We start from the raw sequence: 17,500 nt of genomic DNA, 5'->3' as shown, positions 1-17,500 counted from the left end.
CAGTTTTTGAGCTTACTGACCCTTACTGGCCATAACCAGTAAAGCTCTGTATCAATGGGTGTGTCAGTAAAGAAGTGAGTAACTAAGTAAGTACCAGAGCTGGTTCGGTGGGGTGCTAGTTTGGGCGGAAAAAAAGGAAAGATCAAAAGTACGTTGAAATTATTTTATGCTCTGTCAAGCTTTCGATCCTTCCTTCATTTTTTTTTCCAACCCTACAAAGAGGACATGTCGAAAATGCAATTCATAAAGAACTGGTTTCTTAGCGTGCGTGTATCGAGTTCCGGATGCCAGCGGGAAGTTTGGAGAGCACGAGAGAAGCGTAGGAGTTACTAGAGGCGCAGCCGGGAGCAACTCTAGCTTCTCTTATTTTATTTAATTACGATTGTTTTACCATTGCACGTCGGTTCTATCATTATTCTTTTTCAAAGTCTGCAGTGCAGGCGTCTTATAAGGGCGAGTTAAGTTCGCCATCGTTTATTTAACCGGCCATGTTTAATTTGGTGTCAGAGTCAACGGTAAGGGGACTGGGGCTGTAAGGGGCATAGTTAAGACCCGCGTAGTTGGCAAAAATGAAAGCGCTTTTAGACTTATAAGGACTTAAAACTAATATTTACCGCTGTTAAAAATTGTCCCCTATGTCGCAAAGCCTCACTTAAGGTCAGAAAGATTACTAAAGTTGCTATTTTCCAGCCATAAATTCATTTTAAGCTCCAAAAGGAGTCTATTTCGAGACCTCGCAGCTCTACTCTACGGGAACTTGCAATGGCACTGCAAACGTCATGTTAGGAATGCTTGGCCGTGCGTAAATAAGGACTTTTATCACTGTAGATACCTTCGGAATTAGGTTGGACTTGCGTCCGTGATATACTTCATACCAGATTGAGCAGTTCTCCATTGAGTGTCGAAAAACCCGAAACTATTCAGTCATCACGACTATAAATCAGAACATAGATTAACATCATCATCATCATCATCATCATCAACCAATGAGAAAGTCTATTTCGAGACCTCGCGGCTCTACTCTACGGGAACTTGCAATGGCACTGCAAACGTCATGTTAGGAATGCTTGGCTGTGCGTACATAAGGACTTTTATCACTGTAGATACCTTCGGAATTAGGTAGGACTTGCGTCCGTGATATACTTTATACCAGATTGAGCAGTTCCCCATTGAGTGTCGAAAAACCCAAAATTATTATGTCATCACGACTATAAATCAGAACATAGGTTAACATCATCATCATCATCATCATCAACCAATGAGAAATCAATGTTGCCACACGAGTTAAATAGCCAGTTTATAAGAACTTTCATCGACGCTTCAACATCATAAGTACAATTTTCGTCTTCTATTGCAACTATACTTGTTCATTTCCTTGTTTCTGTTCTCTAAGCCTCATAATAATGAATAATTTTCATTAATTCAGAGAAGCGTATAATTTTCGAAATCCGCAGGGTTTGAAGTCGGGATAGAAGTTTTATCATTATCTGTCAAGTCAAATCATTTTCTGGGTGTGTAAGTAAGGCCTTGTGCTGATAGCTGACAAATTAATCTTCACAGGAGAACTATATAGACTGAAGAAAGTCGTTACTTTGATGGGGCGTAAAAACTGTGCGCCGCCCCAACCCCCCATCCCCCCCCCCCCCCCCACACACACACACACAAACTCAGCCCCCAAATATGTGCTTCTTACTTCTGAAAGACGAACCCGCCCAAGTGTGTCAGATGATGAGTTTTATCACGTTCATCAAAATCTCAGAAATTTGAATTACAAAACGACGGCTGCAACAGTTATCATGCCTTGTAAAATATATTGGAATAATTATTGTGTGGATTTGTAAGCACAGTTTAAAAGGAAATAAATATTTTAACTAAAAAATTGTATTTAACAATTATTTCCCCAAGGAGAAGTGAGTATTGTTGCGGGTTAATGTGAAATATATAAGATCACAATTTTCAGCACTCCATCCTTTCTTGATTGAGAATTCACTCGCTTACTCGGCTAGATCGTCAACATTAACGTAGAGTCGATCGTCGTAATTTTTTAAGTTTATCAACCCCTGTAGAAAAAAAAAATGAGAGCAAACAATATCATAAAAAAAAAGTACTCACAACTATCTATCAGAACATAGGTTGACAACATTATCAGCCAACGAGAAAGTAAAAAGTAGTTGACCCAGCTGCTTGAAGCGCGGGAAAACGTCTGTGATCAAGTCGGGGTTGGTTTTAGTTTTGCATTTAATTGGTTGGGACGGTGGTATAAACTTTCTAGACCAATCACAGAGTGAAGTAACCAAAACCAAAGCAATTCAGGATCACTTTCTATACTCAATTAAAAACTGCTCGAAGGCGAAATGAATTGATACCATAAACTATGTTTCGAAGCCTTCATGGTGAAGCAGTTCACAAGTAAAGTTGATGGTGGAAGACTCTAACAATCAAACTTTGAAAAGACCAAAACCAGAGAAGGTCTCTGTGTAAACTTAACAATTCTACCTTGTGCTGGTTTTCCATTCCTTTGAGTTCGTTCCTCAAATTTTCAAAAGATGGCCTTAAGTTAGGGTCGTCTTTCCAACATTTTGTCATAATGCCATACCTAAAACACAAGGACGTCTTAAATTTCTTGGTATGTCATTGGTGGCCTAGACCTTGGCTGAAGCGTCTTTGACGCGAAAAATGCTGCGATCAAGGAAAAGTTTGTATAGGTAATCACATGACTTCGAGTGCAATTTGGAATAAATAAGCACGAGTAAATTTTTTCAAAGACTAACAAAATTGCATGAGCCCGTAGGACGAGTGCAATTTGTGGTCTTTGAAAACATTTACAAGTGCTTATTTATTCCAAATTGCACGAGAAAAATTATGTGATTATGTATTAATAATATACATGAAAAAATACGAGGTAGCTTATCGTAATTATGCAGAAGAAAAGCGCAGGCATCACGTGCAAAAATAATTTATTCAAACCCTGCAAGTGACATTGACCTTGACATTGACCTTGTCCAATCAGAATGTCTGGTTTGTTACTTTCTTTGCACTGAATTAACCCTCTTCAGCACTGAATTGACTCTCTTCTGCACCGAATTACCTGAAAATTGCATTTATTTTAACCAATCAGAACTGAGTAATTTTTCATGTATATTATTAAATTAGAAACAGGCTGACCTATTCGTGACGAACAACCTTTTTAATTTAAAAATTCCATGTTTCTTTAATAAAGGACACTGAAACGATCCATACATGTGCCATAAACTCGTGATAAGCTACTTCATCTCTCATTTCTTTTCGTTCGGCTGGATCAACAAATAAAAACGGGGAAATAATGAGGCGCACAACAACTCGAACAAAAGCAAGAGAAATACTTCTATACGATAAGAGCCATTAGAAAAGAACAATAACAACAATACGATATCAACATACAACTTATCATCCACATGTTGTGGTTTAGGCATTCTGTATCCCTCTTGAAGTAAGTTTGCAATTTTTCTTCCGTCCATTCGTGGATACGGTGAACCACCTGAATTGGAGCAGCTAATGTTAAAACACTGTACAACGAAAGGCTCTACGTAGTTATTTCTATTTCAACACAACAATATCATTCTTCTACCATTAGTAATTTGTTTCCGGCAAAGACCAGCGATTGTGGCAATCCAAGCTGGCCTGCTATGGCCAATAACAAATTCTACAGGTGAATTAAGGGAATAGGTTTCTAATGAAACTGTGGTGCTGCGTCGGCAAGGGAGTACAACAAGATAATTTGGTTTTACGAACTGAGTTGATAATGTAAATTGGCCACCGTAATGGGTTTCAAAGCTGAAGTTTCGAGTGTTAGCCTTTTGTCGGAGAAAATGACGAGGGGCTGACGCTTCAAACGTCAGCTTTCAAACTCCTTACCTTGGCCAATTTACATCATCAACTCAGTTCATAAAAACCAATTTATCTTGTCAAATTCTACAGAGACTGGTATACACTGCTTACTTAATGACTTCGTGTTACCTTAATTACTGAGGCTGAAATAATCAGCCTTGTAACTTACCAATCGTGAAAATCTCATAGAGGAGAACTCCGTAGCTCCAACTGTAAAACAAACGGAATGAATTTAAGGATATGAACTTACTTGACCGCGGGAAAAAGTAATTTAAACATCTTAGGTGAGGAGGGGAGGGGAAGGTGGGGGGGTAAGGGGAAGGGGGAGGTGGGGAGGGACACGGTAAAACGGTCATCCTGCTTGATGCCTCGTTAGCCTAAGTGCAAAAAAAGCCTAAATGCAGTTTTCATGTCGTCCTTGTACTCACACATCACTCTTTGTAGAATATTTTCCGTAAAGCAACGCCTCAATTGCAGTCCATTTTACAGGGAGACGCCCCTAAAAAGAAGGAAAATTACTTGGAGTTGGCGTGGTCCTTAAAAATACCAATGCTTCAAATGGCGAGAACAAAGTAATGAGATTTCCTTTAAACTGAACAGGATATCCTGTACTTGCTTTTGAGCAGTCACGCCAGTGAGGTATCTTCAGTCTCAAAATCCTTAAGAACATTTAGTCTTTTCCTTAAACTGAATCATTCATACCCTGGTTTTTCTTTCGTAAATGTTGTCCTCTTGCACGTCTCTAGCCATTCCAAAGTCCGTCACTTCGCACGTTTCCTCTTCTCCCACCAACACATTACGAGCTGCAAGATCCCGATGAATAACCTTCGACAAAGAAAAACGTTACTTTTGAAAACGCCCTCTAACGAAACGACAGATGAGGATGCCTCAGCTGACATGGGATGACATCCTTGGCAATGAGTCCAGGAGTCAATAAAACGTGAGGTTTATTGGAAGACAAATGGGGCCTTATTCTATGACCACGTCACTCAAAGAATAATTGCATCACTCACAGGTATCGATGACAAATAGGACATTCCATCAGCGACTTGCCAAGCAAACTTCATCAGCTGCTTTGACGTCAGATTTGTTTGCGGTTTGATATCTGGGTCTTTGTAGTAAGTATCATTTAATCCACGGCTCTTCCTCAGGTAACCCAGCAGATCCCCAAAAGGAACATATTCGATCAATACCATCAGTGGCTCTAGGAGAAATAACAAGGTGGCGCCAATACTCAATTATCTGCCGCAGATGGAAGCAAAACTACCAATAAATGCCTCCCCCCCCCCCCCCCTCCAATAAACGCCGCAGCCACTTGGAAGGGTACGACGTTTATTCAACGATTATAAGAAATGAAAATATCAGCTACCGCACAACTCGATAATTGTAACAATTCTTCTAAATTCAATTTGAAAGCAACGAGGCCAAGAGATTCTTAACTTTAAAAATCACTTGTAAAGGGGTAAGATGTTAAGGTAAGGTAAGTATTATATAAATTAAAAAGAAAGATATCTGACGCTGAAGAACCAAAATATCGATACTTTTAAAACCTAATTTTGCCTAATCGTAGTCTGATAATGAACATCCACGGCTTTATTTACCAGATTTGGTGACGCATCCAAGAAGTTTGATGACGTGAGGATGAGGTTTGAGTTGTTTCATTAATTCAAGTTCAGATAACAAATCCTTTTTCTCTGATTCAGAAGCGTTTTCTGCAACATGATTTTCGATCAATATCGTCAAAAAGACATTTCACATAACATCACAATCATATCTTTCATCTGTATCATTACACAGATAAACGTATACAGATGGATAAATAAATTCCTCGATGGACAGATGGGTAAAAAGATAGATGGATAGACGGACGGACGGACGGACGGGCAAATAGATATATAGATATCATTCCACCCAACCATGCATCACATTTGAGGCGCTATTATTTGTGAATGTAAAGCAGCAAGGTTCTAAAATGTAACCGTCATTTAAGAAGAAAAATATACATTTCATCTTAAAATTCCACTGATGGCTACATCAACTAGAACAAAAACAAACATTTAGAGTTGACTGCTTAAGGCTATGGATATGACTGCGGACCAGCCATAAAGAATGTGATTACTCTAAACAAGAGCTCGGAAATGATGCAAAAGCATATTATCAAAATCAAAGCAAAAACAAATTGAAACAAAACAGAACAATTTGGACAGACTCGTAGGTCAGTTCAATTACCAAGTAAACCTGATTATTCATTTCCTACCTTTCAACATTTTAACAGCTACGAGTGTCTTCTTGGCTCTTCCTTGTAGCTTCACGACTGCTGCCTTGGCGACCTGCCCAAAAGCACCTTTTCCAACTATCTGCCTCACCGTCACATTTTCTCTAGCAATCTCCCAGGAAAGTGTGTATTGATTAAGAGAGGCATACTCGCTGATTTGTTCACTGCTGAGTGGACTGGTATCTACCATCACTTGTGGACGAGTTCTGTCATCCAGTGCCATGTAATGGCTTTCAGAAGGTTTAGGCAATTTGACTGCAATCTTGGAGACAAAATTATTGATTGTGGAAAACTATTTCCCAGTTCGCTTCACTCACTCGTGAAATATTTTTTTTTAATAATAGAAGAGAATTTTCGTATCTCCAAGCAGCCATGTAATATTCTATTTATCATAGAAACACCAATGACTGAAACACTAATTCATTTCACTTTCGCCACGAAAGGTGCGATTTATTATGTACCTACCGTAACAGTGTTATTTTCACATGCGCAGATATTTACATAGATTTATTTCAAAATATCAAGAAATGATCGACTTAAAATCTGTATGGGGCATAACACTCTGGGTTCGGGTAAACTGCCATCCACAGTGGGAAGACTTTCAGCACAAACAGCAACGTAAAAACAAATCGCACCTGGAACTACGAGAAGATATACCTATATGAAGGTATAGGGTATCAGAACTACGACCTACGAGACCACAAGACCACAAGACCTACATTTGTATTTCCCCTTGTCTCATTGCTTGAATTTCCAAATGATCTGAAACAGCAATTCAAATACATGACAAAACAAACCCAATTCTCCCTGACTGAAATTACATAATGACGGAAAACCTTTCCAGACAGCTTAGTCCAGATAGAAAAGGAGCTGGAAACAAGATATAGGATCGGCTACAGTCAGACCAAATGAGCAGAGTAGACTTGCCCTGAGTTTCTTATATGTTTGTCTTTCTTATATGTTTGTCTTCGCGTCCTCTGCATTCAAGCATTAAAAGTTTCATTACCCCAGTTAACCGGAGCATTGGAGACAAGTATCACGAGCTGATATTGGTCTTCTGTGATCGAAGAAAAAATATTTTACCTGCATAAACCTTCTAAATTTTTAGTAAACGATCATAGTGTCATAGTCAGATTAACAGAAAATTCTTTCTGGACGCCCCACAAATTTCTTCGACCAGAAATACTACGGTAACTGTCGCTACTGACCCATCCTTGTAAAATAGTACTTTTCGAACATGATAATACTACGATAATATAGATAATGATAATGATAAGAGTTATAATAATAATAATAATAATAATAATAATAATAACTATTATACATTGTAGTCACCATCTGCCTTCTCATTGGCTAAACGCCCACAGTTAATTCTGGGAAACAGCGCAAAGCATGATTTCCGGTGAAGAAATGTCAAGTCCACGGACAGCGAAGTAAGAATGGCTTCTCGATTCGCTTCATCGACCCAACAAGAAATTGAGAAATTACTTGAAGAAAAAGATTCGGAAAATACTAAAAGATCGACAAAAGTGGCGAAGGAACTGTTCTACGAATACCTTAACCAGAAAAATATCCAGGAGCCACACGAAAAATAGGAAATAGCCCAAGTGAAAATTTGTTTACCACACAGTTGTACATTTTTAAGTGTTCGAAAATAAACGGTGTTCGCTGCGATAATGCGTTTGGCGTTATTTTCTTTAAAACAACGTATAATAACACAATTATTGGATGAGGTTTTTGTGATATCCAGAATATCGAGGTAAGTGTTATCAGCCGAAGCCTGAGGCTGATAACACTAACCGAGACCTTGATTATTCCGGATATCACAAAAACCTCATCCAATAATAATGCTTATGATCAAAACTGTAAAATTCTCCAACGTTTTTGGTTATCACCAGCCCCGATTTCAGCACTAATAGGACAGTGTTCGCATCATGCTTGTCATTCGACGGTGCTATTGGATAATTCATGTCGTGCGTGCGCTGTTGTCGTGTATTTCGCCGAGTTCACGTTGTTTTTCCTAATATTTCAAATTAACAAATCCGACTCCCTCAATCACTCGTATGATTACAGACCAAATTGGACTCAACTCGGTCCTATTTCCATTACTAATAGCAACAATGGAACGGTAGCCCTTATTCATAAGTCATTGTGAGATTGCCAAGTGAAGATCCCTCTACTAATTGAGGACTCTGGAAAACTGTTACCTAGGCCTGAAGTAACACACGGTGATCTTGTATATAAACTTTGATTCATATAGTTATAACTTGTTGCTGTTCTTGATTCAAAAGTTTTTCTACAGATCATTAATATGTTCGTGATGGCACAATAGACAACCATAACATCTATGGTCTAAACGTGTAGTGATATTTCAAGGGTTGCTTAACGCTAGCAAGTTTTCTATATGATCTATCATTTTTGGATTAATAAAAAACATAAACATGAAACACCGTGAGGGTGTTACAATCGCCGTAAAAAAAGGTCAAGCCATGTAGAAACAACGCAAGTAAACAGTAACATCTTATGCAAGTCTCACCTTCCGCTCATCGCCACCTCTGTAGTACATAAACGAAAACAAAAGAAAAATAAAAAGCAAAACGAGAGAAAACAAAAACAAAAAAAAGATCGGCATCAAGCAGAATTTATCTTGCCTTTTAAGTATGTAACTTCAAGCGCGAGCTTGTAACTATAACTAGCTAACAACAAAATAGATAACAACAAAACATCACAACATTAAAGCTGTCTGTTAAAAATATAGATACTGCTCAAATAAGTAAAGATCATGACGCAGCGGACAGTGAGCTTTGGAGGAAAGGAAAATTATTGAAGATTAATTTCTAGGAAATCAATTGAGGGCATAATATTAATGCAAACCTTACCTTCAGTGCATTGTCTGTTGCGCCTCCTTTTCCTGCACGCCCACCACACTAATAATCCAGCAACAGCCAGTGCAGCAACTGATCCACACACTGCACCAACAATAATGCCTACAGAACCTACAAAGCGTGATAAGTGTGATAAGTGTGATAAGCAATGATCTCATTATAGAGGATCTGCCTCTGTACTCCTGTCTTGGTCAGGAAACCTTTGGAATTCAGTCAGAACTTATTTTATCTTCCTCCCACAATTTTGTGTTTCACAATTCATCACAGATATGGAGCTCCAGAGGTTGCATTGCGTATGTACTCGATCAAAAAAAGATAGGAAATACAAATTCTGCTACGGTTGATCAGATAAGAGGTTAAAAAAAAATACCGGCAAACTTATATTGAATATTATAATTTGATTATATCAACAAAGTTAAATGGTAAATTGGCCAGTGTTACGATTATAAAAGCTAACGTTTCGAGCGTTAGCCCTTCGTCGGAGCGACGAAGGGCTAACGTTCGAAATATCGCAACCTTAAAAGTACATGCAATGTTCAGTGTGACGGATAGGCATGCCCTTTGCATCTTCTTGAGGACATCTCTCTGACGCCTCCCAACTAACTCCTTCAACGCTACCTCCACTTCTGTCGACCAGCATCCGAGTACGTCCACAATGATGTTGTACTGTGAAATGTCGTACCCGGGGTACTTCTGCTTCATCTCCCATCTGAGTGACGCGTATTTCATCGTCTTTTCTGATGTTTTCTTTTGACGATTGCTCACCCAGGGGCAGCTCATCTCCATCACTATAACCTTCTTCTCCTGGTGGTTTACTATTCTCGCATCGACTCTGTTGGCCCTAAGATCTTGGAACTCTCCGTGGAGTGGGACATCCCAGAATGCTTGTGCATGCGCTCCCTCATATACCAGCTGTGGCTTAGTTGGTGAATACCACGGTGGAGACGTTTCAATAAGTCCAGGGTCTTCTATGATGTCAAAAAACAGGACTTGAAAACCGCGTCATGCCTTACCAGGTACTTTGTTTGGGCCAACGCAGGAAAAGCGGAGAGTACATGAGCCATGCTCTCAGGTGCTGTACCGCACAGCCTGCAGGTAGGATCACTAGTAGGACTCGCCTGGGTCTTGTGAATGGCGTACAGTCTTGTTGGTAAAAGCTGTTCATAAATTTCAAACATACCTGCAATGGTGTGTGTTGGGCATGTTCGCCATTTACTGAGCCACCAGAAGCATTGCTCGGTGTTAAGATCTCCGCCTTCTTTTCTGGCTGTTATCAATTTTCCTTGCCATTTTTGTTCTTCAACTGCCCCCTCCATTCTTGCTTCTCGAAGTTTTGTTAGGCGAGTCTCCAACTTATCCCTGTATACAACTTCACCTTCCTCTGTAACACAGGCTGGGTCAGGATAATTAAGCTGTAACTGCAGGCCGCACTCTTCTGCATACTTTCTCCCGCTTCCTTCGTCATTGACAGGTATCCTTTACTCTCCACCTGCCCCTCAAACTCTCTCACCATCTTCATGGCCGGGTCTCTGTTCTGATACAACTTGACTGCGGCTTTAACTTTTGTCTCCTTGTACTCCTTCTCAACGGAACGCAGGCCTCTCCCCCCTTATTGCGGGGCAGGTATAACAGGGATGTTGTACCACAAGGATGCTTTCCTCCGCTCTCTGTTATGATTTTGCGGGCATCTCTATCCATCTGTCTCAATTCCGGTATTGGCCAGTGCTGTGTCCATATGAGGTAAGACATTGCTGGCAGAGCAAATTGGTTGGATGCTATCACGCGACGGTAATCCAAGAGGGGTCTCGACCAGATCACAGACAACTACACAAATACTCTCTGGCAGCGCATTGCAAAACTATCCTCTCTTCTTGCCTAAGACTCTCAAGCACACCTAAGAACTTGTACTGCTAACCATCCTCGAGCATTGGTATCTTTACCTTCCCATCAAACATCGGCAGGCCAGTACTCTCAGCAACGCAGACGCCCCTCTTGAAGTAAGCCACGGCACATTTCTTGGGATTCCATATGAGCCCCACATCCTCCACTGCTGCCCTCACCGATTTCATGACTCTGCTTAGCTTGGATTCAGATGCTGCGAAGACCTTCAGGTCATCGATGTAAAGAACGTCAATGACCGTTGTGCCGATGGGCTTAGATAGCCTATACCCTTCAGAGATAGCCTATACCCTTTAGATGCGCTTATCTTCCAGGCTATCGGGTTCAGGCAGATCGTGAGGAGCCTGGGGCAGAGGGCGTCTGGTGTTGACTACAATTCTAGTACTCCAGCTTCTTTACAGATTCTTAATGGTTCTGCACAGCCAGGTGGGAAACCTGTAGATTATCATCATCTCCTGTAGCCAGCCATGGTCGATAGAGTCATAGGCTTTTTTCACATCCACCCATCCCATGCTCAGGTTGCGCTTGTTTTGGTCGCAATCCAAGGTAACCATTCGATCTATTGATAGATTGTCCATTGTACCGCTACATCCCGCACGCACACCCCTTTGCCACCCTCCATCAGATCGTAACCGTCCAGATGCTTGTCAGTGGGGACAAGTAGACATGATGTGTACCATTTGTAAACGATGTTCAAACAAGTGATCGGTTGTTGATTATCACAAGTAAACTCCCCAGGTTTGGGAATCAACGACGTTTTCCCCTCTGAGAACCACAGAGGGTACTCTCCATGAATACTTGAGATCGCCTGGAACACAGTTGCCACACCCACATGTAGAGACACTGCGCGCTTCCAGCAAAAATTCGCTAGGCGGTCTGGGCCCGGTGCACTGTAGTTCTTTTTCTTGGCTAGCACTTTTGCTGCAACCGCCGGATCCAAGTCCCAGTCGTCCTTGGTCGGTGGGGTACCCTTCTTTGGATGGCAGATCTAATCTCTGCCAGCCAAGAAGCACATTTGTCTCCTATTCCTTCGCTTTTCCATAAATTCCTCCAATATTCACTTGCTTCCTCTACGTTGTTAAATATTATTCTCCCCTCTTGTGTATTCTGATCACTCATTGTGTATCTAGGTCGTTCACCCTCTTTGTCCTTATTAAGCAATTCGCGCTATGTGCGTAGACCTTGCAAGCATCGGCTTGGAACTGCTGGTTAAGGAGTCTCGCTTCATCATTCTTTTGACTCCTAGAAAACCCCCTTTTCAATTTTCGAAGTTTAGCTTTCTGCTTTACGATGAAGCTTGCTAATTTTGCCGCTGAACGGCCCTTGCATTCTTTTTTCAGGGCAGCACGGTTTCGTTTGCCATTTTTAGTTATTTTTCTATTCTCCTTAATATGCTCCAGTTCAGTCTGCGCGATCGATATCTTTTTCCTGACTTCTACCTCTTGCTCCTCATACACTCTCTTCCATTTTTGTTTTGCACTGCTGGCAAAAGTTTCGCTACGCTGCTTTTTCCATCCTTTGTTTATTAGAAAAGCGACTACAACAGAATAAAGAAAATAGTTTGCAATCCATAAATAACTGAATGGGTTCTCCCCTGGGGACGCTTGATTCTGCTTCATTAGCTCCGCTATTGTCTGGTTGATGTTATCCAGGTCGCGCTTAGTCGGTCTTTCTTTTATACGCGTATCAAACTCACGTTCACCAAACTCTCCCGGTGAGGTGTTTACACGAACAAGAATTAAGTTTGATGAGTCAATGAGGTCGCGTGTGTCTTGACTAAGCTCACTATCTGGTCCCTCGAGACTAGTCTCATCAGCTACTGTATGCAAATCTGCGTTTTCATGCTGGTTGATTACAAAATTAGTTGCTTGCATATTACAAACATTAACTTCGCTAGTACTTCCTTCCGATCCATCGGCCTCCTCAGACCCACCTCTTAACCTTACGCTCACCGAGATCACATGTCCTACATCTCCAGTAGACTTTTCTAATCTCGCCGCTTGGTCCCGCAAGTTCTAGCTGGTTAAAGCCAAGTTCTCGAATCCCACTTCGTCCCATAGCTCTTTCATTACATGCATGTAACCTTTCTTTCTGCCATTTTCAGACTTTACCAACGCCTAGGCTTTACTCTTACAATCCAGGAGAATATCGTTCATTTCTTCAGTCCACTTTATCCTGCTTCTATTGCATCACACAGGCCGCTCTTCGGTTGACTTCTCACTGCTTATTATTTTTATTATTATTAACTATATGTAACTGTGACGTTGAAATCGCAGCTGCCGAGGGAGCCACTGACATTGTTTAATGATTTTTAGCAGCCTTGTATATAGGGTTCTAGATTTGCCATTCACCTTTCTCTTTCCTGTATAGTTTTAGATATGCTTTTACTTATCAGATTATTGGACTTTGAATCTGTTCAGATTTGACTCCGTTATTTATAGTTTTCCAGACGCTTTGACAAAAACAAAGGAGTAGATGTGAGCCGAAAGTGAGTTATTTTGGATCGTTTTTTACGCTGTTAATATTTCGTATTGTAGAGGATTTTATGGAAATGCTTGCTAAAATTAACTGTAGATCAATTTGGAAAATAACAGACCAGACTAAAAAACAGCAGCTACACAAAGTAACATTTGAGTGAATTGTCTTCAATACCTAACTGGTCCAACCCTACAAGTAGAGTTGAATTGATTAACATGCCTTGGGTTTGCGGTTCTCTAATGGGTATTGTGGTTCCAATGAAATTGCTGTTGTCTGGAGGTTGACAGATGATCTTCTTCTTCAAACAAATTACTGGTAATTAAATTTTCATAGTATCCAAGAGTGAAATAGAGAATTTTTTCAGGTTGACACTCAGAAAACCATTTAGGTGATATTTCTAATCTATGAGCTGAGATCATGCCAGATATATGTTGAACTGGATTGTTTAACATTTTCTAATCGGCATCAACTGAACATGAAAATTTTAACACTAACTCAGGGCATTAGAGTCTCCTAGCACAACATCTAAATCTTAATTTTGAGAGTGGTCAACAAGGACAGAGGTGGATGAACACCTCCCCAAACATGACAGTGTTCCAAGTTGCAACCGTTTCAGTTGTCATGGCTAGTGAAAAATATATTTTGTGACTAAAAGTCGCAAAATTTAGCTACCAAAAGGCTGAGAAAAAAAGGAAAATAAAAAACAAAATTTTAGCAATCCTTAGTCAAATTATCAAACAAATAAAGGCCACTATCTCTTGTATTTCTCTTTTTCTCACTCACTGCTCTGTAGTTCCCAAACATGCATAAGCCTGAAAAGAGCAGTGGTCAAGTTGAACTGATTTAATAGAGATTGATAAACTTAATTTTAAATTACGTTCAGCATTTTAGGTAGTACCTAAAATGCTGAAAATGGCTCTCAAATCTTTGGGAATACTCTTATTTTCTTTACTGCGAGGATTGTGCACATGTACGTTTCAGAACCGCAGTTCAGATATAAAAATTATGTCTTTCATATATTCTTTGTGTTTGATTTATCATCTTACGGGTTTATGTCGAATTAATTTGAGGGCCTGCTCCCAGTTGGCTTGTTAGCTCAATTGGTAGAGCGCTGCACTAGTATCGCCGAGGTCAGTGGTTCGAATCCCGTACAAGCCTGAATTCTTTCAGGTCTAATTCTCACTATTGCTTAAATTGTGCTTTACTGCGAGGATCGTGCAGACATACATTACTGTCTAAGTAGCCTAAATGGGATGTGCTCCAACCAAAATCTAGGAAACATAAACCACCTACTCTGTTTAGCTAAGTTGCGCGAGATTGAAGTTGCAAAAATGCATGACAACAGCCAGCTCCACACCTTGCATTCAGATTTCTCGCAGGATCCTTGCCTTTCTCATCCTCCGAACAAACTCATCATAAAAAATTAACTGATGGATTGGGTTCTCGAAAATGCGCTATGCTCAGTATGATGACTTCATGCTGTGATGTGGTTTTGTGAGGCATTGTTGCTATGAAATTGATGCTTTCTTTGAAATGGAATCTCTGTTTTAGTGGGAAAAATAGGGTACAAATAAGGACAGAACAAAGTCTGGGCCTATTTTCATATAACTTCCCATGCAAATTTGCATTGCAAGCACAATAAACATGGTTGCCACTACTTTCATGCAAACACTGTGTGAAAAACAATGGTATTTCTTAGGTTAAACACAGAGTTAATCACTAATGGACTATTATTTCCGAGCCGAAGCAAAGATATTAAAATCTAGAAGTAGATGTATCCGGTGAACCTCAATTTGGAGGGATGAAACAACAGACAAAGATGCAACTTTTGACAAGAGTGCACCAATTGTGGACATGATGAGATGACAGAGCCAAATTAATATTTTGATCAAAAATTGTTTTTTTTTCCATCATTTGACGCACTCTGGTAAAAAATTTCAGCACTATATGAAACTTTCACTACCAATTCTATTATAAAAGGTTAAATTCCCTTGCGATCATTACAGATTCCTCTAACTTGGCCACCGCATGCAGCAATCCCCTTAGCTTCCTTACATGAATTCCAAGTCTGTCGGCAAAAATTATGTTTTGGAATCTCTATTTGAATTCTGTATTATCTCTAGAAAATTTAAGTTATTTTGATAAATTCTTGAACCCCCAAGTGTTGCAAAACAGAGCCAAAAGGTGCCCAGTTAGCCTCCACTGTACTGCCATAGCAATCCCCTTGCATTCATTACATTGCACAATATTTTAGATCGCAGTTATATAACGACAATTCGTGCTTTCGCTTTCATTAAAACACAACAGCTTCCTTCTGATTTTGAATTAAAACACCGCTCACAATCTTAAAGGTTCAACAATCTGCTGCTGTCAATATAAACCTAATGCAAATGAGGCATTGTAGTCGACCGAGTTCTGATACGAAAGAAGAAAGTACACAATACAAATATTAGGAGAAATGCAGCAGGTTAATTTCGATACCTGTGAGTTGAGGTATGAATGAAATACATACAAGATATATTTCAAACAACGCATCATTTTTGGATGGCTTGATGCCCAAAGATGATTTAATTAAACCTGATGAAAACAACATTACTACTGACACGAGAACTAATTAGCTATTGATTAATGACGGCTTATAGACGGAAGTTCTAATTGGTAATGTACGGGTAAAATCCGAAATGGAAAGAACTATCATGCCCCATAATGGTAAGTTGTCTTAAAGACGGCGCAGAATCTATTGTGGCTTTTCAATTTAAATGGAAAAACATACTTAATATAACAGAGAAAAACGTCTTGAATTGATGTCTTGAAAAATTGATTTTTCAGGACTGCGATTGAAATGCTGAGCACTCAGTTGCGCAGAAATGGTTCCGATTCCCGCTACTTTAGATTTCTCCTGCACCTCCCAAATAATGAAATTAATTATTTATAGTTCAAAGTTATTCTTAGGGTTGAACCTGACAGATTAAAATAGGCGGGAAGCCGGAGTAAAGCCGGTGACACAGAGCAATTTTATTCGCCGATTGCGGTCAGATCGGCGAAAATCGATTTCACCGCACCAGGGAAACTTAGTGATTTTCATCTGTCACTGCGATCGGCGTATAGATCGCTGAGTGCGTCACCTACTCAAGTCTGTGTTCAAAGACTTCCCAGTTGATGTTGTAAAATTTCCTTACTGTTTTGTTTATGAATTTTTGATAGCGTTTAAGGATAATGGGCTAACAGACTTGCTGTTTATTTTGGATATGAAATAACGAGGCTTTTAGTGAAGACTAGCAACCTGCAGGTCTGTTTATAGTCATTGTTTAACTCCAAAGGTAATGACAGCTCTTCAATCTTTATGCAGTACTCGGAGCTTTTCCTGTTTCCTCTAGAATTCTCTCAACCCCCAGGCGTGTTTAGATGGGGCTATGTGTCAACTCCAAAAAAGAGCCCTTTTTGCTCTTCTAACACACATATCATTACTTAAAGACTCGACCACCAAATTGCAAATTCAAGTGGAAAAGAGAGACAAAGGTTACCCTGTATCAAGGAATGGTTTATCGTTCAGTCTCCTCGTTCAACTTTTCGCATTAACTGTCATACAGAAGCCCTTTGACTTCAGCCGAAGCTATGTTAACAAAAGCAGACAGGTTCTGAAAAGCCTGTATTAAAAGTTAATCTCTCAATGAATTTACTAACGACCACTTTAGGAAAGACAAGATGTCAATTACAAGCAAATCCTGCCGTACATTCACAAACTTCAGAACTCAACCGGGGCCACTCAACGTTTTCCAGCCAATCACAAGACAAGTACGAAACAAAAGAATGGGAGTTCGTTCACCAGCGGTCAAATTAAACTGTCCAGTCAAAGACATGCGAAAACTTCTAGTTTTTTTTTTTTTTTTTTTTTACGGTGAAATAAATGTTGTTCATTTCGTTTACGGTAAAAGCGAATAAATATTTACCGAATGGCGGCCGGTAATTTTGAAGACTGAACAGCCTTAACGTATGTAAATTGAACGACTATGCTGTGTAAACCAATAATGAAATATATTTTTCCAAACACGGTCTGGAATGTCGGGGACAAGAACTTGTATAATTTACCGCGTAT

At 39.9% G+C, this 17,500-nt stretch overlaps 1 protein-coding gene and 1 pseudogene across 1 annotated transcript in view; both read right to left on the bottom strand.

Annotated features, from left to right (window-relative positions):
* Nucleotides 1–1,791: 1,791 nt before the first annotated feature.
* The window catches only part of LOC111338502 (fibroblast growth factor receptor 1-A), a 39,774-nt gene continuing 24,065 nt past the window's right edge, over nucleotides 1,792–17,500 (bottom strand). The window contains exons 8-19 of the mRNA XM_088727702.1: nucleotides 9,022–9,138; nucleotides 8,679–8,697; nucleotides 6,862–6,904; nucleotides 6,125–6,404; nucleotides 5,469–5,579; nucleotides 4,881–5,071; nucleotides 4,570–4,692; nucleotides 4,296–4,366; nucleotides 4,037–4,077; nucleotides 3,421–3,517; nucleotides 2,497–2,596; nucleotides 1,792–2,060 (exon numbers count right to left, since the gene is read on the bottom strand). Of these exons, the coding sequence (XP_088583828.1) occupies nucleotides 1,995–2,060; nucleotides 2,497–2,596; nucleotides 3,421–3,517; nucleotides 4,037–4,077; nucleotides 4,296–4,366; nucleotides 4,570–4,692; nucleotides 4,881–5,071; nucleotides 5,469–5,579; nucleotides 6,125–6,404; nucleotides 6,862–6,904; nucleotides 8,679–8,697; nucleotides 9,022–9,138 (1,259 nt within the window). The 3' untranslated portion in view covers nucleotides 1,792–1,994. The remainder of the gene's footprint in view (nucleotides 2,061–2,496; nucleotides 2,597–3,420; nucleotides 3,518–4,036; nucleotides 4,078–4,295; nucleotides 4,367–4,569; nucleotides 4,693–4,880; nucleotides 5,072–5,468; nucleotides 5,580–6,124; nucleotides 6,405–6,861; nucleotides 6,905–8,678; nucleotides 8,698–9,021; nucleotides 9,139–17,500) is intronic.
* LOC111347437 (uncharacterized) lies at nucleotides 9,157–11,096 on the bottom strand (annotated as a pseudogene).

Source organism: Stylophora pistillata, chromosome 7, assembly GCF_964205215.1.
Source record: "Stylophora pistillata chromosome 7, jaStyPist1.2, whole genome shotgun sequence".
NCBI lineage: Eukaryota > Metazoa > Cnidaria > Anthozoa > Scleractinia > Pocilloporidae > Stylophora > Stylophora pistillata.
Note: the sequence above shows the minus strand (reverse complement) of the source record. Positions and strands in the feature narration are given on the sequence as shown.